Consider the following 20,826-nt stretch of genomic DNA (forward strand, 5'->3'; position numbering starts at 1 on the left):
CTTCTATGACCCTATGACCTGGGATAAAGCAGCCTGTTTGATTGGTACCTCAACGACCACTTTCAATATTTTCCCTCCACCACCAACATACAGGAGCAGCAGAGGGACCATTATCAGCCACTTGGATCTTAATTGGCAATGGATTGTGGAGAAATCAAACCATCCACTCGTTAGATTCATATTTTAGACAATAAACACCTGATGTTTAGGGGAAAACATGTTAGTGTCAATAGAAGTTGGCTGAATAATAAGAGGCAGAAATGTATCATTTCTGGGTTGGCAAGATGTAATGAGTAGCATTTGACAGGGATCTTATTTCTGTTTGGTCATCAGATGTGGAATGGTAGGCTAGACCTGCACTTACAGCTCATCCCCGTCTGCCTTGGAGGAGACTGGTAAGCTTCCTTCCTGAACCACTGCAGTCCATCTTAGGCAGGGAATTCCAGGATATTGACCCAGCGATGGTGAATGAATACAGGATGGTACAATCAGACCATAAGACATCAGAGCAGAAATTCAGGAGCAGTCATTCAGCCCATTGAGTCTGCTCTGCAATTCAGTCATGGCTGATAAGTTTCTGAACCTCATTCTCCTGCTTACTCCCCATAACCCTTGATCCCCTTGACCTGTCTATCTCAGTCTTAAATATGAGCAATGACCTGGCCTCCACAGCCTTCTGTGGCAGTGAATTATATAGACTCACCACTCTCTGAGTGAAGAAATTTCTCCTTATCTCCTTTCTAAAAGGTCTTCCCTTCACTCTAAGGCTATGCCCTCTCCTCCCAATGGAAACATCTTCCCAACATCCACTCTGTCCAGGCCATTCAGTATTCCGTAAGTTTCAATTAGATCTCCCCCCATCCTTCTAAACTCAACTGAGTATAGTCCCAGAGTCCTCAAATGTTCCACATATGTTAAGCTTTTCATTCCTGGGACCATTCTCGTGAACCTCCTCTGAACACGCTCCAAGGCCAGTACATCCTTCCTGAGATACTGGACTCCACACTGCGCACAATACTCCAAATGTGGTCTGACCAGAGCTAAAGAGAGCCTCAACAGTACAACCCTGCATTTATATTCAAGTCCTTTCAAAATAAATACCAACATTGCATTTGCCTTCCTTACCACACTGACCTCTACACCGCTGAAGCCAAACATCAACTCCAGGACATCTCTTCCTTCTGCCCACTCGTCCATGACCCCACCCCCCATCACCAAACCATCATCTCCCAGACCATACAGAACCTCATCACCTCAGGAGATCTCCCACCCACAGCTTCCAACCTCATAGTCCAGGAACCCCGCACTGCCCGGTTCTACCTCCTTCCCAAGATCCACAAGTCTGACCACCCTGGCCGACCCATTGTCTCAGCATGCTCCTGCCCCACTGAACTCATCTCTACCTACCTCTACACTGTCCTATCCCCCTAGTCCAGGAACTCCCCACATACGTTCGAGACACCACCCACGCCCTCCACCTCCTCCAAGACTTCCGTTTCCCTGGCCCCCAACGCCTTATCTTCACCATGGATATCCAATCCCTCTCCACCTCCATCCACCATGACGAGGGCCTCCAAACCCTCTGTTTTTTTCCTCTCCAGACGTCCCCAACAGTACCCTTCAACCGACACTCTCATTCGTTTGGCTGAACTGGTCCTCACCCTTAACAATTTCTCCTTTGAATCCTCCCACTTCCTCCAGACCAAAGGGGTAGCCATGGGCACACGTATGGGCCCCAGCTATGCCTGTCTCTTTGTTGGCTACGTAGAGCAGTTGATCTTCCGTAATTACACCGGCACCACTCCCCACCTCTTCCTCCGTTACATTGATGACTGCATTGGCGCCACCTCGTGCTCCCGCGAGGAGGTTGAGCAATTCATCAACTTCACCAACACATTCCACCCTGACCTTAAATTTACCTGGACCATCTCTGACACCTCCCTCCCCTGCCTGGACCTCTCCATCTCCATTAATGACGACCGACTTGACACTGACATTTTTCACAAACCCACCGACTCCCACAGCTACCTGGATTACACCTCTTCCCACCCTACCTCTTGCAAAAATGCCATCCCGTATTCCCAATTCCTCCGCCTCCACCAGATCTGCTCCCAGGAGGGCCAGTTCCACCACAGAACACACCAGATGGCCTCCTTCTTTAGAGACCGCAATTTCCCTTCCCACGTGGTTAAAGATGCCCTCCAACGCATCTCGTCCACATCCCTCACCTCCGCACTCAGACCCCACCCCTCCAACTGTAACAAGGACAGAACGCCCCTGGTGCTCACCTTCCACCCTACCAACCTTCGCATAAACCAAATCATCCGCCGACATTTCCGCCACCTCCAAACAGTCCCCACTACCAGGGATATATTTCCCTCCCCACCCCTTTCCGCCTTCCGCAAAGACCGTTCCCTCCGCGACTACCTGGTCTGGTCCATGCCCCCAAACAACCCACCCTCCAATCCTGGCACTTTCCCCTGCCACCGCAGGAACTGTAAAACCTGCGCCCACACCTCCTCCCTCACCTCCATCCAAGGCCCTAAAGGAGCCTTCCACATCCATCAAAGTTTCACCTGCACATCCACCAATATCATTTATTGTATCCATTGCTCCCAATGCGGTCTCCTCTACATTGGGGAGACTGGACGCCTCCCAGCAGAGCGCTTTAGGGAACATCTCCGGGACACCCGCACCAATCAACCACACCGCCCTGTGGCCCAACATTTCAACTCCCCCTCCCACTCTGCCGAGGACATGGAGGTCCTGGGCCTCCTTCACCGCCGCTCCCTCACCACCAGACGCCTGGAGGAAGAACGCCTCATCTTCCGCCTCAGAACACTTAAACCCAAGGGCATCAATGTGGACTTCAACAGTTTCCTCATTTCCCCTTCCCCCATAGTTCTAGACTTCCAGCTCAGTAACTGTCCCCTTGACTTGTCCGGACTTGTCCTACCTGCCTGTCTCCCTCTCCACCTATCCACTTCACCCTCTCCTCCTTGACCTATCACCTTCATCCCCTTTCCCACTCACCCATTGTACTCTATGCTACTCTCTCCCCACTCCCACCCTCCTCTAGCTTATCTCTCCACGCTTCAGGCTCACTGCCTTTATTCCTGATGAAGGGCTTTTGCCCGAAAAGTCCATTTCGAAGCTACTTGGATGCTGCCTGAACTGCTGTGCTCTTCCAGCACCACTAATCCAGAATCTGGTTTCCAGCATCTGCAGTCATTGTTTTTACCACCATACTCAGCCCTGCCTCCTCACTCTCTTGAATTTTTGGGAAATTACTCGTGTCTTCTAATGTGAACACTGACGCAAAGTAGTTATTCAATTCCTTAGCCATTCCCTTGTTCCCCACTCCTACCTCTCCAGTGTCATTTTGCAGCAGTCTAATGTCTACTTTGGTCTCTCTTTTGCTCTTTATATATGTAAAGTAACTCTTACAGTCTTACAGTCATAGAGATGTACAGCATGGAAACAGACCCTTCAATCCAACCCGTCCATGCTGACCAGATATCCCAACCCAATCTAGTCCCACCTGCCAGCACCCGGCCCATATCCCTCCAAACCCTTCCTATTCATATACCCATCCAAATGCCTCTTAAATGTTGCAATTGTACCAGCCTCCACCACATCCTCTGGCAGCTCAGTCCTTAAACGTACCACCCTCTGCATGAAAACGTTGCCCCTTAGGTCTCTGTTATATCATTCCCTTCTCACCCTAAACTTGAACAAGAACAACCCCATAAATGGTGAAAACATATTTAAAATATATATTTAAATATAACATATTTAAAATCTTTACAGCCTGCAGAGACTCAAGCTCAACAGCCTAAAATAATGTTGGAATTCTGGTAATCGGGCAAGTCCATTAAAAAAAGATGCCAATATGTAGCTTGCATGTTTAGTTACTTCACGAACAAACCCAAACTACCACAGTTAATATACATATGTAGTTAACATATATAGTTAATGCCAACACTTCCTTTATATTACTGGCTAACTTCCCTCAAATTTAATCTCCCTTCTTATTTCTTTTTTGTTGTTGTCCTCTGTTGGTCTTTGTAGTTTCCCAAGCCTCTGGTTTCCCACTGCCCTTTGCCAAATTAAATGTTCTCTCTTTTGCTTTCATGCTATCCCTGACTTCCCTTGTCAGCCATGATTCCCTTATCCTCCCTGTACCATGCTTCTTTTTTTCCCAAAGATGGATTTTTGCTGTGTCTCCTGAATGACTCCCAGAAATTCCTGCCATTGCTGTTCCACTGTCTTTCCAGCTCAGCTCCTCTCCCAGTCAATTCTGCCCTGCTCCTCCCTCATGGCTCTGTGGTTTTCTTTATTCAGCTGCAATACCGTTACCTCTGATTCTCTGTTCTCCCTTTGAAGTTACTCTGTAATTTTAAGCTTATGATCACTCCCTCCTTAAGGATTCCTTCAACTTTAGGTCCCCATGAGGTCTGCCTCATTGCACAACACTAAATCCAGTACTGCATGGTATTTGTGTTGTGTGAATGATACTCGCTACTCATCATAATGACTGCGATAGAACACTTCGGCTTTTGGGAAAGAATTGAAGTTAGTTGGATTGTTTTCCACGAACAGTAATTTTCAACATCTTGAGGGGCCCAAATAGAATGGACTGTGAGAAGTCTTTCCCTCTTGTAACAGGATCAAGAACCAGTGTCCAACAAAAGTAGCAAAGTGAAAGAAAAACAATTTGAAGCAGTGAGTTGTTTTGGAATTCACTGCAGCAAGACGCTATTCAGCCCATTGAGTACATACTGACCCTCTCAACAGTATCCCATCCAGCCAACCCTGATCCTTCCCACTACCCCATCCCTGTAACAGTGCATTTCCCACGACTAATCCACTGAGCCTGTGTATCTCTGGACACTGCAGACAATTTAACATGGCCATTCTACCTCACCTGTATATCTTGGGACTGTGGAAGGAAACCAGTGCACTTGGAGACAGAACATCATAACAGGGAGGCATCTGAGAGTAAATCCGCATCAGATACGTCGGAGAATTTCACTTATAAGAGTTCAGGAGTGGCATTTTCCTGCAAAAATGAAGGATAGAGATGGCAAGTTATGTGAACCTTGGATGACCAGGGATATTACGATCTTGGTCAAAAAGAGAAAGGAAGCATACCTAAGATGGATGGGAACTGACAAAGCCCTTTAAGTATGTAAGGAAAGTGGGAAAGAACTTAAACAAAGAATGAGGAGAGATAAAAGGGGTGATGAAGAGTCATCAGCAAACAGGATTAAGGGGAGTCCCAAGGCATTTCATGCACATATAAAAAGCAAGTGGGTGGTGAGGAAAAGGTTTTGCACACTCAAGGAGGGAATCTATGTGTGGAGCCAGAAGAGGGAGGTGAGGTCCGAAATGAATACTTTGTGTTGGTATTCACCAAAGAAAAGGAATTGGTGGAGGATGATGTCAGGAAAAGCTGTGTCCAATTTCTAAGCCAAGTTGCTATTAAAAAGGAAGCGGTGTTGTGCATCTTAAAAAGCATTAAGGTAGATAAGCCCCAGGGTCCTGATGGGATCTCTCTCAGAATATTTAAGGGAGGCAAGAGAACAAATTGCTGGAGAATTGATAGACATCTTTGGCCACAAGTGAGGTCCCCCCAGAGGACTAGAGAATAGCCAATGTTGTCCCATTGTTTAAGAAAGGTAGCAGCGTTAATCCAGGAAATTACAGGCCTGTGAGTCTCAAATCGGTGGTTGGGAAATTAATGGAAAAGATTCACAGGGACAAGATCCACATGCATTTCGAAGCAAATGGACTTCTTAGTGACAGACAGCATGGTTTTGTGCATGGGAAAAGTTTTTTGAGGAGGTGAAGATGATTGATGAGGGAAACATAGATGATTTTATCCACATGAACTTCAGTAAAGCCTTTGACAAGGTCTCTCACGACAGACACATGGTATCAGGGGTGAGTTAACAAGATGAATACAGAACTGGCTTAGTCGGAGGAGAGAGAGGTATCGGTGGAAGGATGCTTTTCACAATGGAGGGCTGTGACTAGTAGTATTCCACAATGATCAGTGCTGGGACCTCTACTGTTCACATGAATGATTTGGAAGAAAATGTGGCTGGTCTAATTTGTACATTTGTGGACAATACAAAAGTAGTGGAGTTGCAGACATTGAGGAGGATTGTCAGAGGGTACAGCAGGATCTAGAACGGTTGGAGGCATGGGCAGAAAAATGACAGATGGAGATTAAGCCAGATAAATGTGAGGTAATACATTTTTGAAGGTCAAATACAGATGGAAATTATACAGTGAATGGCAGAACCCTTCAGAGTATTGATATACAGAGGGATCTGGATGTGCAGGTCCACAGATTACTGAAGATAGCAGCACAGATAGATAAGTTGGTTAAAAGAAAAAGGCTTCCGGCATGCTTGCCTTCATTGGGAGGGGCACTGAATAGCAGGATAGGCAAGTTATGCTGCAGCTTTTGTGACAATTCTGTCATTTTAAAAAGGTCATTTTGTCCTGGGATATTTTTGGAGAGAGATTTTGAAGGCAGAGGCATGGAACCAGCTACTGGAGATGGCTGAAGTAAACAACTGAGGAGGCCTTTAGATTTGTTTTTTTTAAAAAGGTTGGAACAATAGAAGCAGCTTGAATGGGAGTGGCCAGTTCTCACAGACCAAGCGCTTTTTTTTAACTTTGGCAATCAGAAGCTATTTGGGGTCCCCAGACGAATTAGAAATTTCAGTGAATGATTCCAATCTGCTGAAATCTCTCTTAGAGTCATAGAGATGTACAGCATGGGAACAGACCCTTCATTCCAACCCACCCATGCCGACCAGATATCGCAACCCAATCTCGTCCAACATATATCCCTCCAATCCCAGCTCATATCCCTCCAAATCCTTCCTATTCACATACCTATCCAAATACCTTTTAAATGTTGTAACTGTACCAGCCTTCACCACTTTTATATCTTTCCCCTCTCACCCTAAACCTATGCCCTCTAGTTCTGGACTCCCCCACCCCAGGGAAAAGACTTTGTCTATTTACCCTATCCATGCCCCTCATAATTTTGTAAACCTCTATAAGGTCACCCCTCAGCCTCCGACGCTCCAGGGAAAACAGCCCCAGCCTGTTCAGCCTCTCCCTGTAGCTCAGATCCTCCAACCCTGGCAACATCCTTGTAAATCTTTTCTGAATCCTTTCAAGTTTCACAACATCTTTCCGATAGGAAGGAGACCAGAATTGCACGCAATATTCCAACAGTGGCCTAACCAATGACCTGTACAGCCGCAACATGACCTCCCAACTCCTGTACTCAATACTCTGACCAATAAAGGAAAGCATATCAAACACCTTCTTCACTGTCCTATTTACCTGCAACTCCACTTTCAAGGAGCTATGAACCTGCACTCCAAGGTCTCTTTGTTCAGCAACACTACCTGGCACCATGTATTCACCATTTTGTGATTGTTAGTGTGCAAGATGGGACAAAGTCTTTTGCTTCGCTTCATGTTATGACACTCTTTCCCCACCCTGCTGTTCTCTTCCTTTATCTGCCCCCTGGCATGTCAACAATCAAATGAACAGGAGGCTGAGGCTGCATATTCTGAATATTGTTCTGACATGTATCTTGAGGAAATGTGCAGTTATAAACCAATTAATTCGGCTCTTTACTCAGCGTCGTAAGGGTGTGGAATGCCCTGCCTGCAACAGCAGTAAACTCGCCAACTTTAAAGGCATTTAAATGGTCATTGGGTAAATATATAGATGATAATGGAAGCGTGGAGGTTAGATGGGCTTCAGATTGGTTTCACATGTCGGTGCAACAATGTAGGCTGAATAGCCTATACTGCCCTGTGTGGTTCTATGTTCTAAGTCCTGCGAAGATTTGCTTTCTCAAAATGCAGCACCTCACATTTATCGAAATTAAACTCCATCTGCCACTTCTCAGCCCATTGGCCCATCTGATCAACACCCTGTTGTAATCTGAGGTAACCCTCTTTGCTGTCCACTACACCTCCAATTTTGGTGTCATCTGCAAACTTACTAACTGTACCTCTTTGTTGCATCCTCCTAGATTGGAGAACGGCATGTAAGAATCTGTGTCTGAATTTGCTTTTTTTGCAAAGGGGTGTGTTTGTGGGATGTTACCGTAGTGGAACAGTTAATTATTAACTCTGGATTAGTGGTGCTGGAAGAGCACAGCAGTTCAGGAAGCATCCAAGTAGCTTCGAAATCGATGTTTCAGGCAAAAACCCTTCATCAGGAATAAAGGCAGTGAGCCTGAAGCATGGAGAGATAAGCTAGAGGAGGGTGGGAGTGGGGAGGAACTAGCATAGAGTACAATGGGTGAGTGGGGGAGGGGATGAAGGTGATAGATCATGGAGGAGAGGGTGGAGTGGATAGGTGGAAAAGGAGATAGGCAGGTCGGACAAGTCCGGACAAGACATGGGGACAGTTACTGAGCTGGAAGTTTAGAACTAGGGTGAGGTGGGGTAAGGGGAAATGAGAAAACTGTTGAAGTCCACATTGATGCCCTGGGGTTGAAGTGTTCCGAGGCGGAAGATGAGGCGTTCTTCCTCCAGGCGTCTGGTGGTGAGGGAGCGGCGGTGAAGGAGGCCCAGGACCTCCATGTCCTCGGCAGAGTGGGAGGGGGAGTTGAAATGTTGGGCCACGGGGTGGTTTGGTTGATTGGTGCGGGTGTCTTGGAGATGTTCCCTAAAGCGCTCTGCTAGGAGGTGCCCAGTCTCCCCAATGTAGAGGAGACCGCATCGGGAGCAACGGTTACAATAAATGATATTAGTGGATGTGCAAGTAAAACTTTGATGGATGTCGAAGGCTCCTTTAGGGCCTTGGATAGAGGTGAGGGAGGAGGTGTGGGCGCAGGTTTTACAGTTCCTACGGTGGCAGGGGAAAATGCCAGGATTGGAGGGTGAGTTGTTTGGGGGCGTGGACCTGACCAGGTAGTCGCAGAGGGAACGGTCTTTGCGGAAGGCGGAAGGGGTGGGGAGGGAAATATATCCCTGGGGGTGGGGTCTGTTTGGAGGTGGCGGAAATGTCCACAGATGATTTGGTTTATGCGAAGGTTTGTAGGGTGGAAGGTGAGCACCAGGGGCGTTCTGTCCTTGTTACGGTTGGAGGGGTGGGGTCTGAGGGCGGAGGTGCGGGATGTGGACGAGATGCGTTGGAGGGCATCTTTAAACACGTGGTAAGGGAAATTGCAGTCTCTAAGGAAGGAGGCCATCTGGTGTGTTCTGTGGTGGAACTGGCCCTCCTGGGAGCAGATCCGGCGGAGGTGGAGGAATTGGGAATACGGGATGGCATTTTTGCAAGAGGTAGGGTGGGAAGAGGTGTAATCCAGGTAGCTGTGGGAGTCGGTGGGTTTGTAAAAAATGTCAGTGTCAAGTCGGTCGTCAGTAATGGAGATGGAGAGGTCCAGGAAGGGGAGGGAGGTGTCAGAGATGGTCCAGGTAAATTTAAGGTCAGGGTGGAATGTGTTGGTGAAGTTGATGAATTGCTCAACCTCCTCGCGGGAGCACGAGGTGGCGCCAATGCAGTCAACAATGTCGCGGAGGAAGAGGTGGGGAGTGGTGCCGGTGTAATTACGGAATATCAACTGCTCTACGTAGCTAACAAAGAGACAGGCATAGCTGGGGCCCATACGTGTGCCCATGGCTACGCCTTTGGTCTGGAGGAAGTGGGAGGATTCAAAGGAGAAATTGTTAAGGGTGAGGACCAGTTCAGCCAAACGAATGAGAGTGTCGGTTGAAGGGTACTGTTGGGGACGTCTGGAGAGGGAAAAATGGAGGGCTTGGAGGCCCTGGTCATGGCGAATGGAGGTGTAGAGGGATTGGATATCCATGGTGAAGATGAGGCATTGGGGGCCAGGGAAACGGAAGTCTTGGAGGAGGTGGAGGGCGTGGGTGGTGTCTCGAACGTATGTGGGGAGTTCCTGGACTAGGGGGGATGGGACAGTGTCGAGGTAGGTAGAGATGAGTTCAGTGGGGCAAGAGCATGCTGAGACAATATTAACTGCAGTCATAGAGATATGCACCATGGAAACATACCCTTTGGTCCAACCTGTCAATGCTGGACAGATATCCGAAAATAATCTTGTCCCATTTCACTCTAAATCCATTAGATTAGATTCATAGAAACATAGAAAAAATACAGCGCAGTACAGGCCCTTTGGCCCTCGATGTTGCGCCGATCCAAGCCCACCTAACCTACATGAGCCCACTATCCTCCATATGCCTATCCAATGCCCGTTTAAATGCCCATAAAGAGGGAGAGTCCACCACTGCTACTGGCAGGGCATTCCATGAACTCACGACTCGCTGAGTAAAGAATCTACCCCTAACATCTGTCCTATACCTACCACCCCTTAATTTAAAGCTATGCCCCCTCGTAATAGCTGACTCCATACGTGGAAAAAGGTTCTCATGGTCAACCCTGTCTAAACCCCTAATCATCTTGTACACCTCTATCAAGTCACCCCTAAACCTTCTTTTCTCCAATGAAAACAGCCCCAAGTGCCTCAGCCTTTCCTCATAAGATCTTCCTACCATACCAGGCAACATCCTGGTAAACCTCCTCTGCACCCGTTCCAGTGCCTCCACAACCTTCCTATAGTTTGGCGACCAAAACTGCACACAATACTCCAGATGCGGCCGCACCACAGTCTTATACAGCTGTAAAATGGCCTCAGGACTCTGGAACTCAATTCCTCTACCAATAAAAGCCAGTACGCCATATGCCTTCTTCACCGCAATATTTACCTGGGTGGCAACTTTCAGAGATCTGTGCACATGGACACCAAGATCTCTCTGCTCATCCACACTACCAAGTATCCGACCATTAGCCCAGTACCCCATGTTTTTGTTACTCATACCAAAGTGAATCACCTCCCACTTACCCACATTGAACTCCATTTGCCACCTTTCTGCCCAGCTCTGCAGCTTATCTATATCCCGCTGTAACCTGACACATCCTTCCTCACTGTCAACAACTCCACCGACTTTCGTATCATCCGCAAACTTGCTCACCCAACCTTCTAGCCCCTCCTCCAGGTCATTTATAAAAATGACAAACAGCAATGGTCCCAAAACAGATCCTTGCGGAACACCGCTAGTAACTGCACTCCAAGATGAACCTTTACCATCAACTACTACCCTCTGTCTTCTTCCAGCCAGCCAATTCCTAATCCAAAACTCCAACTCACCCTCAATGCCATACCTCCGTATTTTTTGCAGTAGCCTACCATGGGGAACGTTATCAAACGCCTTCCTAAAATCCATATATACCACATCTACCGCTTTACCCTCGTCCACCTCCTTAGTCACCTTCTCAAAGAATTCAATAAGGTTTGTGAGGCACGACCTGCCCTTCACAAAACCATGCTGATTATCCTTGATCACATTATTCCTATCCAGATGTTCATAAATCCTATCCCTTACAATTCTCTCTAAGACTTTGCCCAAAACAGAAGTGAGACTCACCGGCCTATAGTTACTAGGGTTTTCCCTACTCCCCTTCTTGAACAAGGGAACCACATTTGCTATCCTCCAGTCTTCTGGCACTATTCCTGTAGACAATGAGGACATAAAAATCAAGGCCAATGGCTCTGCAATCTCCTCCCTTGCTTCCCAGAGAATCCTAGGATAAATGCCATCAGGTCTAGGGGACTTATCTATTTTCACCCTTTCCAGAATTTCCAACACCTCTTCCCTACATACCTCAAAGCCATTCTAATTAATTGTGACTCAGTATTCACATCGGCAACAATGTCCTGTTCCTGAGTGAATACTGACGAAAAGTCTTCATTCAGTGCCTCCCCAATCTCTTCAGCCTCCACACGTAACTTCCCACTACTATCCTTGACTGGACCTATTCCTACCCTAGTCTTTCTTTTATTCCTGAAATACCTATAGAAAGCCTTTGGGTTTTCCCTAATCCTACCAACTAAGGACTTTTCATGTCCCCTCCTTGCTGCGCTTACCTCTCTCTTCAGATCCTTCCTGGCTACCTTATAACTCTCAATCGCCCCAGCTGAACCTTCAGGTCTCATCTTTACATCGGCCGCCCTCTTCCCTTTAACAAGGGATTCCAATTCCTTATTAAACCATGGCTCCCTCACACAACCCTTTCCTCCCTGCCTGACAGGTACATACTTATCAAGGACACTCAATAGCTGCTCCTTGAACAAGCTCCATATATCAATTACGCCCTTGCCTTGAAGCCTACTTTTTCAAGCCACGCATTCTAAGTCGTGACTCACCGCATCATAATTTCCCAGCCCCCAGCTATAACTCTTGCCCTGCAGTGCACACTTATCCCTCTCCATCACTAGAGTAAAAGTCACCGAATTGTGGTCACTGCCCCCGAAGTGCTCACCTACCTCCAATTCTAACACCTGGCCTGGTTCGTTACCCAGAACCAAATCCAGTATGGCCTCACCTCTTGTTGGCCTGTTTACATATTGTGTCAGGAAACCCTCCTGCACACATTGGACAAACACCGAACCATCTAATGAACTCGAGCTATAGCTTTCCCAGTCAATATCAGGAAAGTTAAAGTCCCCCAGGAACTGTAAGTTCCTTACAGTGTGGAAACAGGCCCTTCAGCCCAACCAGTACACACCAATCCACTTCCCTCTTACTAATGCACCTAAGACTATGGGCAATTTAGCACAGCCAATTCACCTGACCTGCACATCTTTGGACAGTGGGAGGAAACCGGAGCACCCGGAGGAAACCGCACAGATACAGGGAGAATGTGCAAACTCCACACAGACAGTTGCCTGAGGTGGGAATTGAACCTGGGACCCTGGTGCTGTGAGGCAGCAGTGCTAGCTACTGAGCCACCGTGCTGCCCCGTCATATTCATATTCCCATCCAGGTGCCTTTTAAATGTTGTACTTGTGACATCTTCCACCACTACCTCTGGCGGCTCATTCTGTACATGTATCACCCTCTGTATGAAGAAGTTGCCCTTTAGAATCTTTTAAATTTGTTCCCTCTCACCTTAAACCTATGCCCTCCAGTTTAGAAAAAACCTTGTGTATTTACCCTATCCACTCCCCTTGTGATTTTATAAACCTCTATAAGGTCGTCCCTCAGCCTCCAATGCCCAGGGTAAATAGCCCCAGTCTATTCAGCTTCAACCTTTAGCTCAAACCCTCCAACGTCCTTATCAATCTATTCTTAATCCTATCAAATTTCACAACATCCTCCTTCTAGCAGCCAGACCAGAATTACACCAGACCAGTATTCATGTTGCAGTTGTATCAGACTGTGGTGCGGCCGCATCTGGAGTATTGTGTGCAGTTTTGGTCGCCATACTATAGGAAGGTTGTGGAGGCACTGGAACGGGTGCAGAGGAGGTTTACCAGGATGTTGCCTGGTATGGTAGGAAGATCGTATGAGGAAAGGCTGAGGCACTTGGGGCTGTTTTCATTGGAGAAAAGAAGGTTTAGGGGTGACTTGATAGAGGTGTACAAGATGATTAGGGGTTTAGATAGGGTTGACCATGAGAACCTTTTTCCACGTATGGAGTCAGCTATTACGAGGGGCATAGCTTTAAATTAAGGGGTGGTAGGTATAGGACAGATGTTAGGGGTAGATTCTTTACTCAGCGAGTCGTGAGTTCATGGAATGCCCTGCCAGTAGCAGTGGTGGGCTCTCCCTCTTTATGGGCATTTAAACGGGCATTGGATAGGTATATGGAGGATAGTGGGTTAGTGTAGGTTAGGTGGGCTTGGATTGGCGCAACATCGAGGGCCAAAGGGCCTGTACTGCGCTGTATTTTTCTATGTTCTATGTTCTATGTACACAGCATTCCAAAAGTGGCCTAACCAATGCCCTGTCCAACTGCAACATGAAATCCCATCTTCCATATTCAATGCACTGTTATTTGGTTAACCCTGTCAATAGTTATGGAATTTTAAATTCCTCTTTATTTTGTTTGTATTTTAACTATCGTGTTTAAATTGTGTGTTGCTTAATGTCGAGTAGTTTAACCAGTTGCATCACATCTGGAACATACACTTCATATTTACCTTTAAAATAAGAAAATTCTGGCCACCACACTATCAGACGGATGCCTTGGAGAGGGTCCAGAAAACGTTTACCAGGATGTTGCCTGGCCTGGGGGATTTAGCTATGAAGAAAGGTTGGACAGACTGGGTTTGCTTTCACTGGAATGCAGGAGGTTGACAGGGGCAACCTAATAGAAGTTGAGAAGATTGTGAATGGCGTGGATAGAGTGGAAAGTATGAGGCTTTTTCCCAGGGTGGGAGGGGTCAATTACTAGGGGACACAGGTTCAAGATGTGAGGGGGGCAAGTTTAAAAGAGACATCTGAGGCACATTTTTCACACAAAGGGCAGTGAGTGCTGCTCAAGGAGGTGGTGCAAGGAGACAAAATAGCAGCTTTCAAGAAGCATGTGGACAAGTACATGAATAGGAAGTGAACAGAGGGATATGGATCCTGTAACTGAAGACAGTTTTAGTATAGAAGAACAAAATGTGTTGGCACAGGTTTGAAGGGCTGAAGGGCCTGTTCCTGTACTGCATCATCCTTTAGTGCTCTATTGTTTTTGTTGTTCTGCAAACTCCACACAGTCACACAAGGCTGGAATCAACCTAGGTCTCCAGCACTGTGAGGCAGTTGTGCTAACCACTGAGCCTCCGTGCTGTGGAAATGTGGTGGAGGCAGGTACAAGTGAGGCATTCAAGAGTGCAGTGAGTGATTATTGGAACAGAAACACTAACAACTCTGTGACTCATTCTCAGATTTATTCTCACATGCCATACATTAAAGTCAGAAATATCTCGCTTTAGCACTAACAGTGGAACGTAGCTCTGGGCAGACAATGATACTGAGTACTCACTGACAATTAACCCGGGCAAACTTTGTCACCCTAATTGCAGCTCTCTCCCAGATTATTCAATCAGCAATTATTGACTCAATTCTCTAATATTGAGGTGCCAGTGTTGGACTGGGATGGACAAATCACACAACACCAGGTTGTCGACCAACAGGTTTATTTGAAAGCACAAGCGTTTGAGTGCTGTTCACCTAACAAAGGAGCAGTGCTCCGAAAGCTTGTACTTTCAAATGTACTTGTTGGACTAGAACCTAATCTTGTGATATTGCCACTTATCAGGAGGTTTAATGCTGAGATGTATGTTCCTACAGTATCGCTGTTACTATGAGGGATCTGTGAGAAGATTCCCTGGATCCCAGGTCTCTGCAAGCATGTGCTCAGGATTCAGGTAAAGAAACTAATAGTTTCTTCTCAGGTTTTAAACTGGATTTAGGTAAGAACATTTTAGGCTATGAGATGTTACCTCGGCAGGATCACTCGCTGTGTAACTGTACTGAGATGTGTTTATTCAGCAGGGTAAGGGTAACTCATTGTGTAACTGTACTGAGATGTGTGTATTCAACAGTGTAAGGGTCACTCATTGTGTAACTGTACTGAGATGTGTTTATTCAGCAGGTTAAGCGTCACCCATTGTGTAACTGTACTGAGATGTGTTTATTCAGCAGGGTAAGGGTAACTCAATGTGTAACTGTACTGAGATGTGTTTATTCAGCAGAATGAGGGTCACTCATTGTGTAACTGTACTGAGATGTGTTTATTCAGCAGGGTAAGGGTAACTCATTGTGTAACTGTACTGGGATGTGTTTATTCAGTGGGGTAAAGGTCACTCATTGTGTAACTGTACTGAGATGTGTTTATTCAACAGGGTAAGGGTCACTCATTGTGTAACTGTACTGAGATGTGTTTATTTAGCAGGGTAAGGGTCACTCATTGTGTAACTGTACTGAGATGTGTTTATTCAGTGGGTTAAGGGTCACTCATTGTGTAACTGTACTGAGATGTGTTTATTCAGTGGGGTAAAGGTCACTCATTGTGTAACTGTACTGAGATGTGTTTATTCAGCAGGGTGAGGGTCATTCATTGTGTAACTGTACTGAGATGTGTTTATTCAACAGGGTAAGGGTCACTCATTGTGTAACTGTACTGAGATGTGTTTATTCAGCAGGGTAAGGGTCACTCATTGTGTAACTGTACTGAGATGTGTTTATTCAGCAGGGTAAGGGTCACTCATTGTGTAACTGTACTGAGATGTGTTTATTCAACAGGGTAAGGGTCACTCATTGTGTAACTGTACTGAGATGTGTTTATTCAACAGGGTAAGGGTCACTCATTGTGTAACTGTACTGAGATGTGTTTATTTAGCAGGGTAAGGGTCACTCATTGTGTAACTGTACTGAGATGTGTTTATTCAGTGGGGTAAGGGTCACTCATTGTGTAACTGTACTGAGATGCGTTTATTCAGTGGGGTAAGGGTCACTCATTGTGTAACTGTACTGAGATGTGTTTATTCAGTGGGGTAAGGGTCACTCATTGTGTAACTGTACTGAGATGTGTTTATTCAGCAGGGTAAGGGTCACTCATTGTGTAACTGTACTGAGATGTGTTTATTCAGCAGGGTGAGGGTCATTCACTGTGTAACTGTAGTAGGATGTGTTTATTCAGCAGGGTGAGGGTCAATCACTGTGTAACTGTACTAGGATGTGTGTTTAGTCAGTTGGGTAAGGGTCAATCACTGTGTAACTACTGGGATGTGTTTATTGTTATGATGTTGAAGGCGTGCACTGTGCCTTCAAGAGAAAGTGAATGCTGTTCTGAATTGAGAGATTATAAGCGCTTGTGTTTATAATAAGATGGAACTCCTAGAGTGTACTGGAAAATTGAAAATATGCTACATTTACCTGTTAAATGGATACATGAGTTTTGGTTACTGTTTTGGCAACAATTTGAATTTAACCAATCAGTTTAACTTATGTCCCAGGATACTAAAACCCAATCGAGTTTGAATTTATTGTTTTGCCAACATTAAACCAATGAGACGATCTAATATTGGGAATATAAGAAAGGCAGGCAGTTTGAAAATCAAACAGAACAACTGCCATCGAAAGACAACCAAGCAATAATGAAACACTCTCTATCAAAGGCACCTTTTCAATGCAACATATGTGCGTAAAAAGACGGAATACAACCCAAGGAGTTCCTCAGCTGGAAGAAGGCAGACACCAAAGACAACAGCGGCTGTGAAATTAAGTTGATGTAATTTTAATAAGTGTTTTATGGGAACAGTATGCAGTTATGGAGTCAGAACATAGAACATAGAACAGTACAGCACAGAACAGGCCCTTCAACCCACGATGTTATGCCGACCACTGATCCTCATGTATGCACCCTCAAATTTCTGTGACCATATGAATGTCCAGTAGTCTCTTAAATGTCCCCAATGACCCTGCCTCCACAACTGCTGCTGGCAACGCATTCCACGCTCTCACAACTCTCTGTGTAAAGAACCCGCCTCTGACATCCCCTCTATACTTTCCTCCAACCAGCTTAAGACTATGACCCCTCGTGTTAGTCATTTCTGCCCTGAGAAATAGTCTCTGGCTATCGACTCTATCTAAGCCTCTCATTACCTTGTATACCTCAATTAGGTCCCCTCCCCTCCTCCTTTTCTCCAATGAAAAAAGTCCGAGCTCAGTCAACCTCTCTTCATAAGATAAGCCCTCCAGTCCAGGCAGCATCCTGGTAAACCTCCTCTGAACACTCTCCAAAGCATCCACATCTTTCTATAATAGGGTGACCAGAACTGGACGCAGTATTCCAAGTGCGGTCTAACCAAAGTTTTATTGAGCTGCAACAAGATCTCACGACTCTTAAACTCAATACCCCTGTTAATGAACACTTTCTTAACAACCATGTCCACTTGGGTGGCCATTTTAAGGGATCTATGTACCTGCACACCAAGATCCCTCTGTTCCTCTACGCTGCCAAGAATCCTATCCTTAATCCTGTACTCAACTTTCAAATTCAACCTACCAAAATGCATCACCTCACATTTATCCAGGTTAAACTCCATCTGCCACCTCTCAGCCCATCTCTGCATCCTGTCAATGTACCGCTGCAGCCTACAACAGCCGTCTATACTGTCAACGACACCTCCAACCTTTGTGTCGTCTGCAAACTTGCTAACCCATCCTTCAATCCCCTCATCCAAGTCATTGATAAAAATTACAAACAGTAGAGGCCCAAGGACAGAGCCTTGTGGAACACCACTCACCACAGACTTCCAGGCAGAATATTTTCCTTCTACTACCACTCGCTGTCTTCTGTTGGCCAGCCAATTCTGTATCCAGACAGCTAAGTTCCCCTGTATCCCATTCCTCCTGACCTTCTGAATGAGCCTACCATGGGGAACCTTATCAAATGCCTTTCTGAAGTCCATATACATCACATCCACAGCTCGATCCTCATCAACCTTTCTAGTCACATCCTCAAAGAACTTGATAAGGTTTGTGAGGCATGACCTGCCCCTCACAAAGCCGCGTTGACTGCATTTAATCAAGCCATGCTCTTCCAGAGGGTCATAAATTCTATCCCTCAGAATCCTTTCTAACACCTTGCAGATGACAGACGTGAGACTTACTGGTCTGTAATTGCTGGGGATTTCCCTATTTTCTTTCTTGAAGAGAGGAATTACATTTGCCTCTCTCCAGTCCTCAGGTACGTCTCCAGTGGAGAGCGAGGATGCAAAGATCTTCACAAGTGGCGAAGCAATTGCATTTCTCGTTTCTCAAAGCAGCCGAGGACAAATCTGGTCTGGGCCTGGCGACTTGTCAATCTTAATGTTTGACAAAATTTTCAGCACATCAACTTCCTCTATCTCTATCCATTCCAGCATGCACACCTGCTCTTCAAAGGTTTCATTCACTACAAAGTCGTTTCTTTCATAAAGACAGAAGCAAAAAACTCATTTAGGGCTTCCCCTACCTCTTCAGACTCCACACACAAATTCCCTATGCTATCCCTGATCGGCCCTACTCTTTCTTTGATCATTCCCTTATTCCTCACATAAGTGTAAAATGCCTTTGTTGGAGTTGGAGACAGATAATAAGCAGATAAGGGAAAGGGGGCTTAGAGTTGTGAGTAGTTGTTTAATGTTCACTTTTAGAGTTAAAGGATAAATTCTTTAAATAGTGGAATTTGGGAATTCACTGTCACTCACAATTTAACAGATTACAAGATGAGGTGAGCTTTTCTGGGTGCTTGGTTTAATTACAGAAGGGTTCACCGCTGTGTTGTAATATTATTCAACAGGGTAGAGGTTACAAGGATTGTTTTCTCTCTATCTTTGTTTGTTTCTCTTCTGCAGTGCTGTGATTGTGTTCAATAATCGAACATACGTCATTGAACCTATTGGTGGGGATGCAAGTGGTCGTCATTTGTTATACAGAGCTGAAGATCTCCTGCCAGTACCAAGTAGCTGTGGAGTCAGAAATCTAACCCTTGAGTTAAACCTGACCGATCACCTCCAGCCCTCTCAGAGGGTGAGTAATGAACACTGTAACTAACTGACTCACTGAAAGAAAGAAGTCCCATAGAAAATACAATCCTCAGACACAGCCTTCGGCTCAGTCAGCTCATGGAAAGTTCATTTACTCAGCATATTCCCGTTTCCCTTCTGACTCTCTCTTGATCTCCTATTGAAAGTCAATATTGATGGAGATTGTCTCTGAAACACTGACTCTAGAAATGAATCCATGACTGCGTTATTCTTTCTGTGATGCAAATCTCCTGTTATAAAGCTCTTATATTGAATTGTTTCTCTCTGACCTCTTGTGCTAGACTGTTTCCAGTCGCTGACAATCAGTTTTCATTCATCTGCCCCATCATTTCACTATTCTTCAGACTTTCTTTCTGTCACTGATGACAAAATGTGCTGACAGTAAAGAGTTTGAACCACTGTAAGAGAAATGTAAAGCAGTAATCATTCAGCTCAGAAAAAAAAAATTCAGTAAAAACAGCAAAAAATGTCAATGATGAGATGCTTGAACAATGTAATAAAGATGAAACTGGTGTATTTCAGTCCCCAACAGCATTTTAATCATTTCATAATGTTATTGCAAATTCTGCCACCCTTTGGACAGTCAGTCCCAATTCCATCCTCTAAGTAAATCCTTGTGAAATCTCTTTGTAATAACACAGGGAACTAACTGTAAAAGTACATTATTTATTGTTGAGCATCAAAATAGAGCCACTACTCATGGCACACACTGGCTGTCCCTGCTCTGACAGACAGTTCTGTCGTCCCATCCCTGGACCTGCTTTATAAAGGGCTCAGGTCATGAGGTCCAGCTCAGCAGGCCATTGCCTGTTACTAAGGGTACACACCAGGGGAGATTTGTTGGTGATTCCCCATGGACCTTAAAGACCTTGTCATATTCCAAGATCTTATGTCAGGGATAGAAGGATAGAATATGGAATAACGGAAATTCCCGACTTAACAAACCCAATGAAAAGAGTACAAAATAAAAACTGGAAATACTGTGGATGCTGTGAGAATCTGTTCTGAGGAAGGGTCACGCAATTCGAAATGTGATCTTTGATTTTTCTCCACAGATGCTTTGAGTATAGGAGGTGGGAAGTCATGTTCAGACTGTACGGGACATTGGTGAGATCTCTTTTGGAATACTGTGTCCAGTTGTGATCGCTCAGTTACAGGAACAAAGTTCAGCTGGAGAGGGTTCAGAAGAGATTTGCTAGAGTGTTGCTGGGGATGGAAGGTTTGAATTATAAAGAAAAGCTGAATATGCTGGGACTTTCTCATGGAGCAGAGGAGCTTGAGAGGTGACTTTAGAGAAGTTCATAAAATAATGAGGGATATACATAGAGTTAATAGTAGTTATCTTATTCACTAAGATGTGGGATTTCAAGGCTAGGGGACGCATTTTT

At 45.5% G+C, this 20,826-nt stretch overlaps 1 protein-coding gene across 1 annotated transcript in view; it reads left to right on the top strand.

Moving 5' to 3' along the window:
• LOC140480821 (disintegrin and metalloproteinase domain-containing protein 12-like) overlaps positions 1–20,826 on the top strand; it is a 228,118-nt gene that overhangs the window by 63,253 nt on the left and 144,039 nt on the right. Inside the window, exons 5-6 of the mRNA XM_072576260.1 lie at positions 15,195–15,271; positions 19,247–19,421. Of these exons, the coding sequence (XP_072432361.1) occupies positions 15,195–15,271; positions 19,247–19,421 (252 nt within the window). The remainder of the gene's footprint in view (positions 1–15,194; positions 15,272–19,246; positions 19,422–20,826) is intronic.

The sequence above is a fragment of the Chiloscyllium punctatum genome, chromosome 1, assembly GCF_047496795.1.
Source record: "Chiloscyllium punctatum isolate Juve2018m chromosome 1, sChiPun1.3, whole genome shotgun sequence".
Lineage (NCBI taxonomy): Eukaryota > Metazoa > Chordata > Chondrichthyes > Orectolobiformes > Hemiscylliidae > Chiloscyllium > Chiloscyllium punctatum.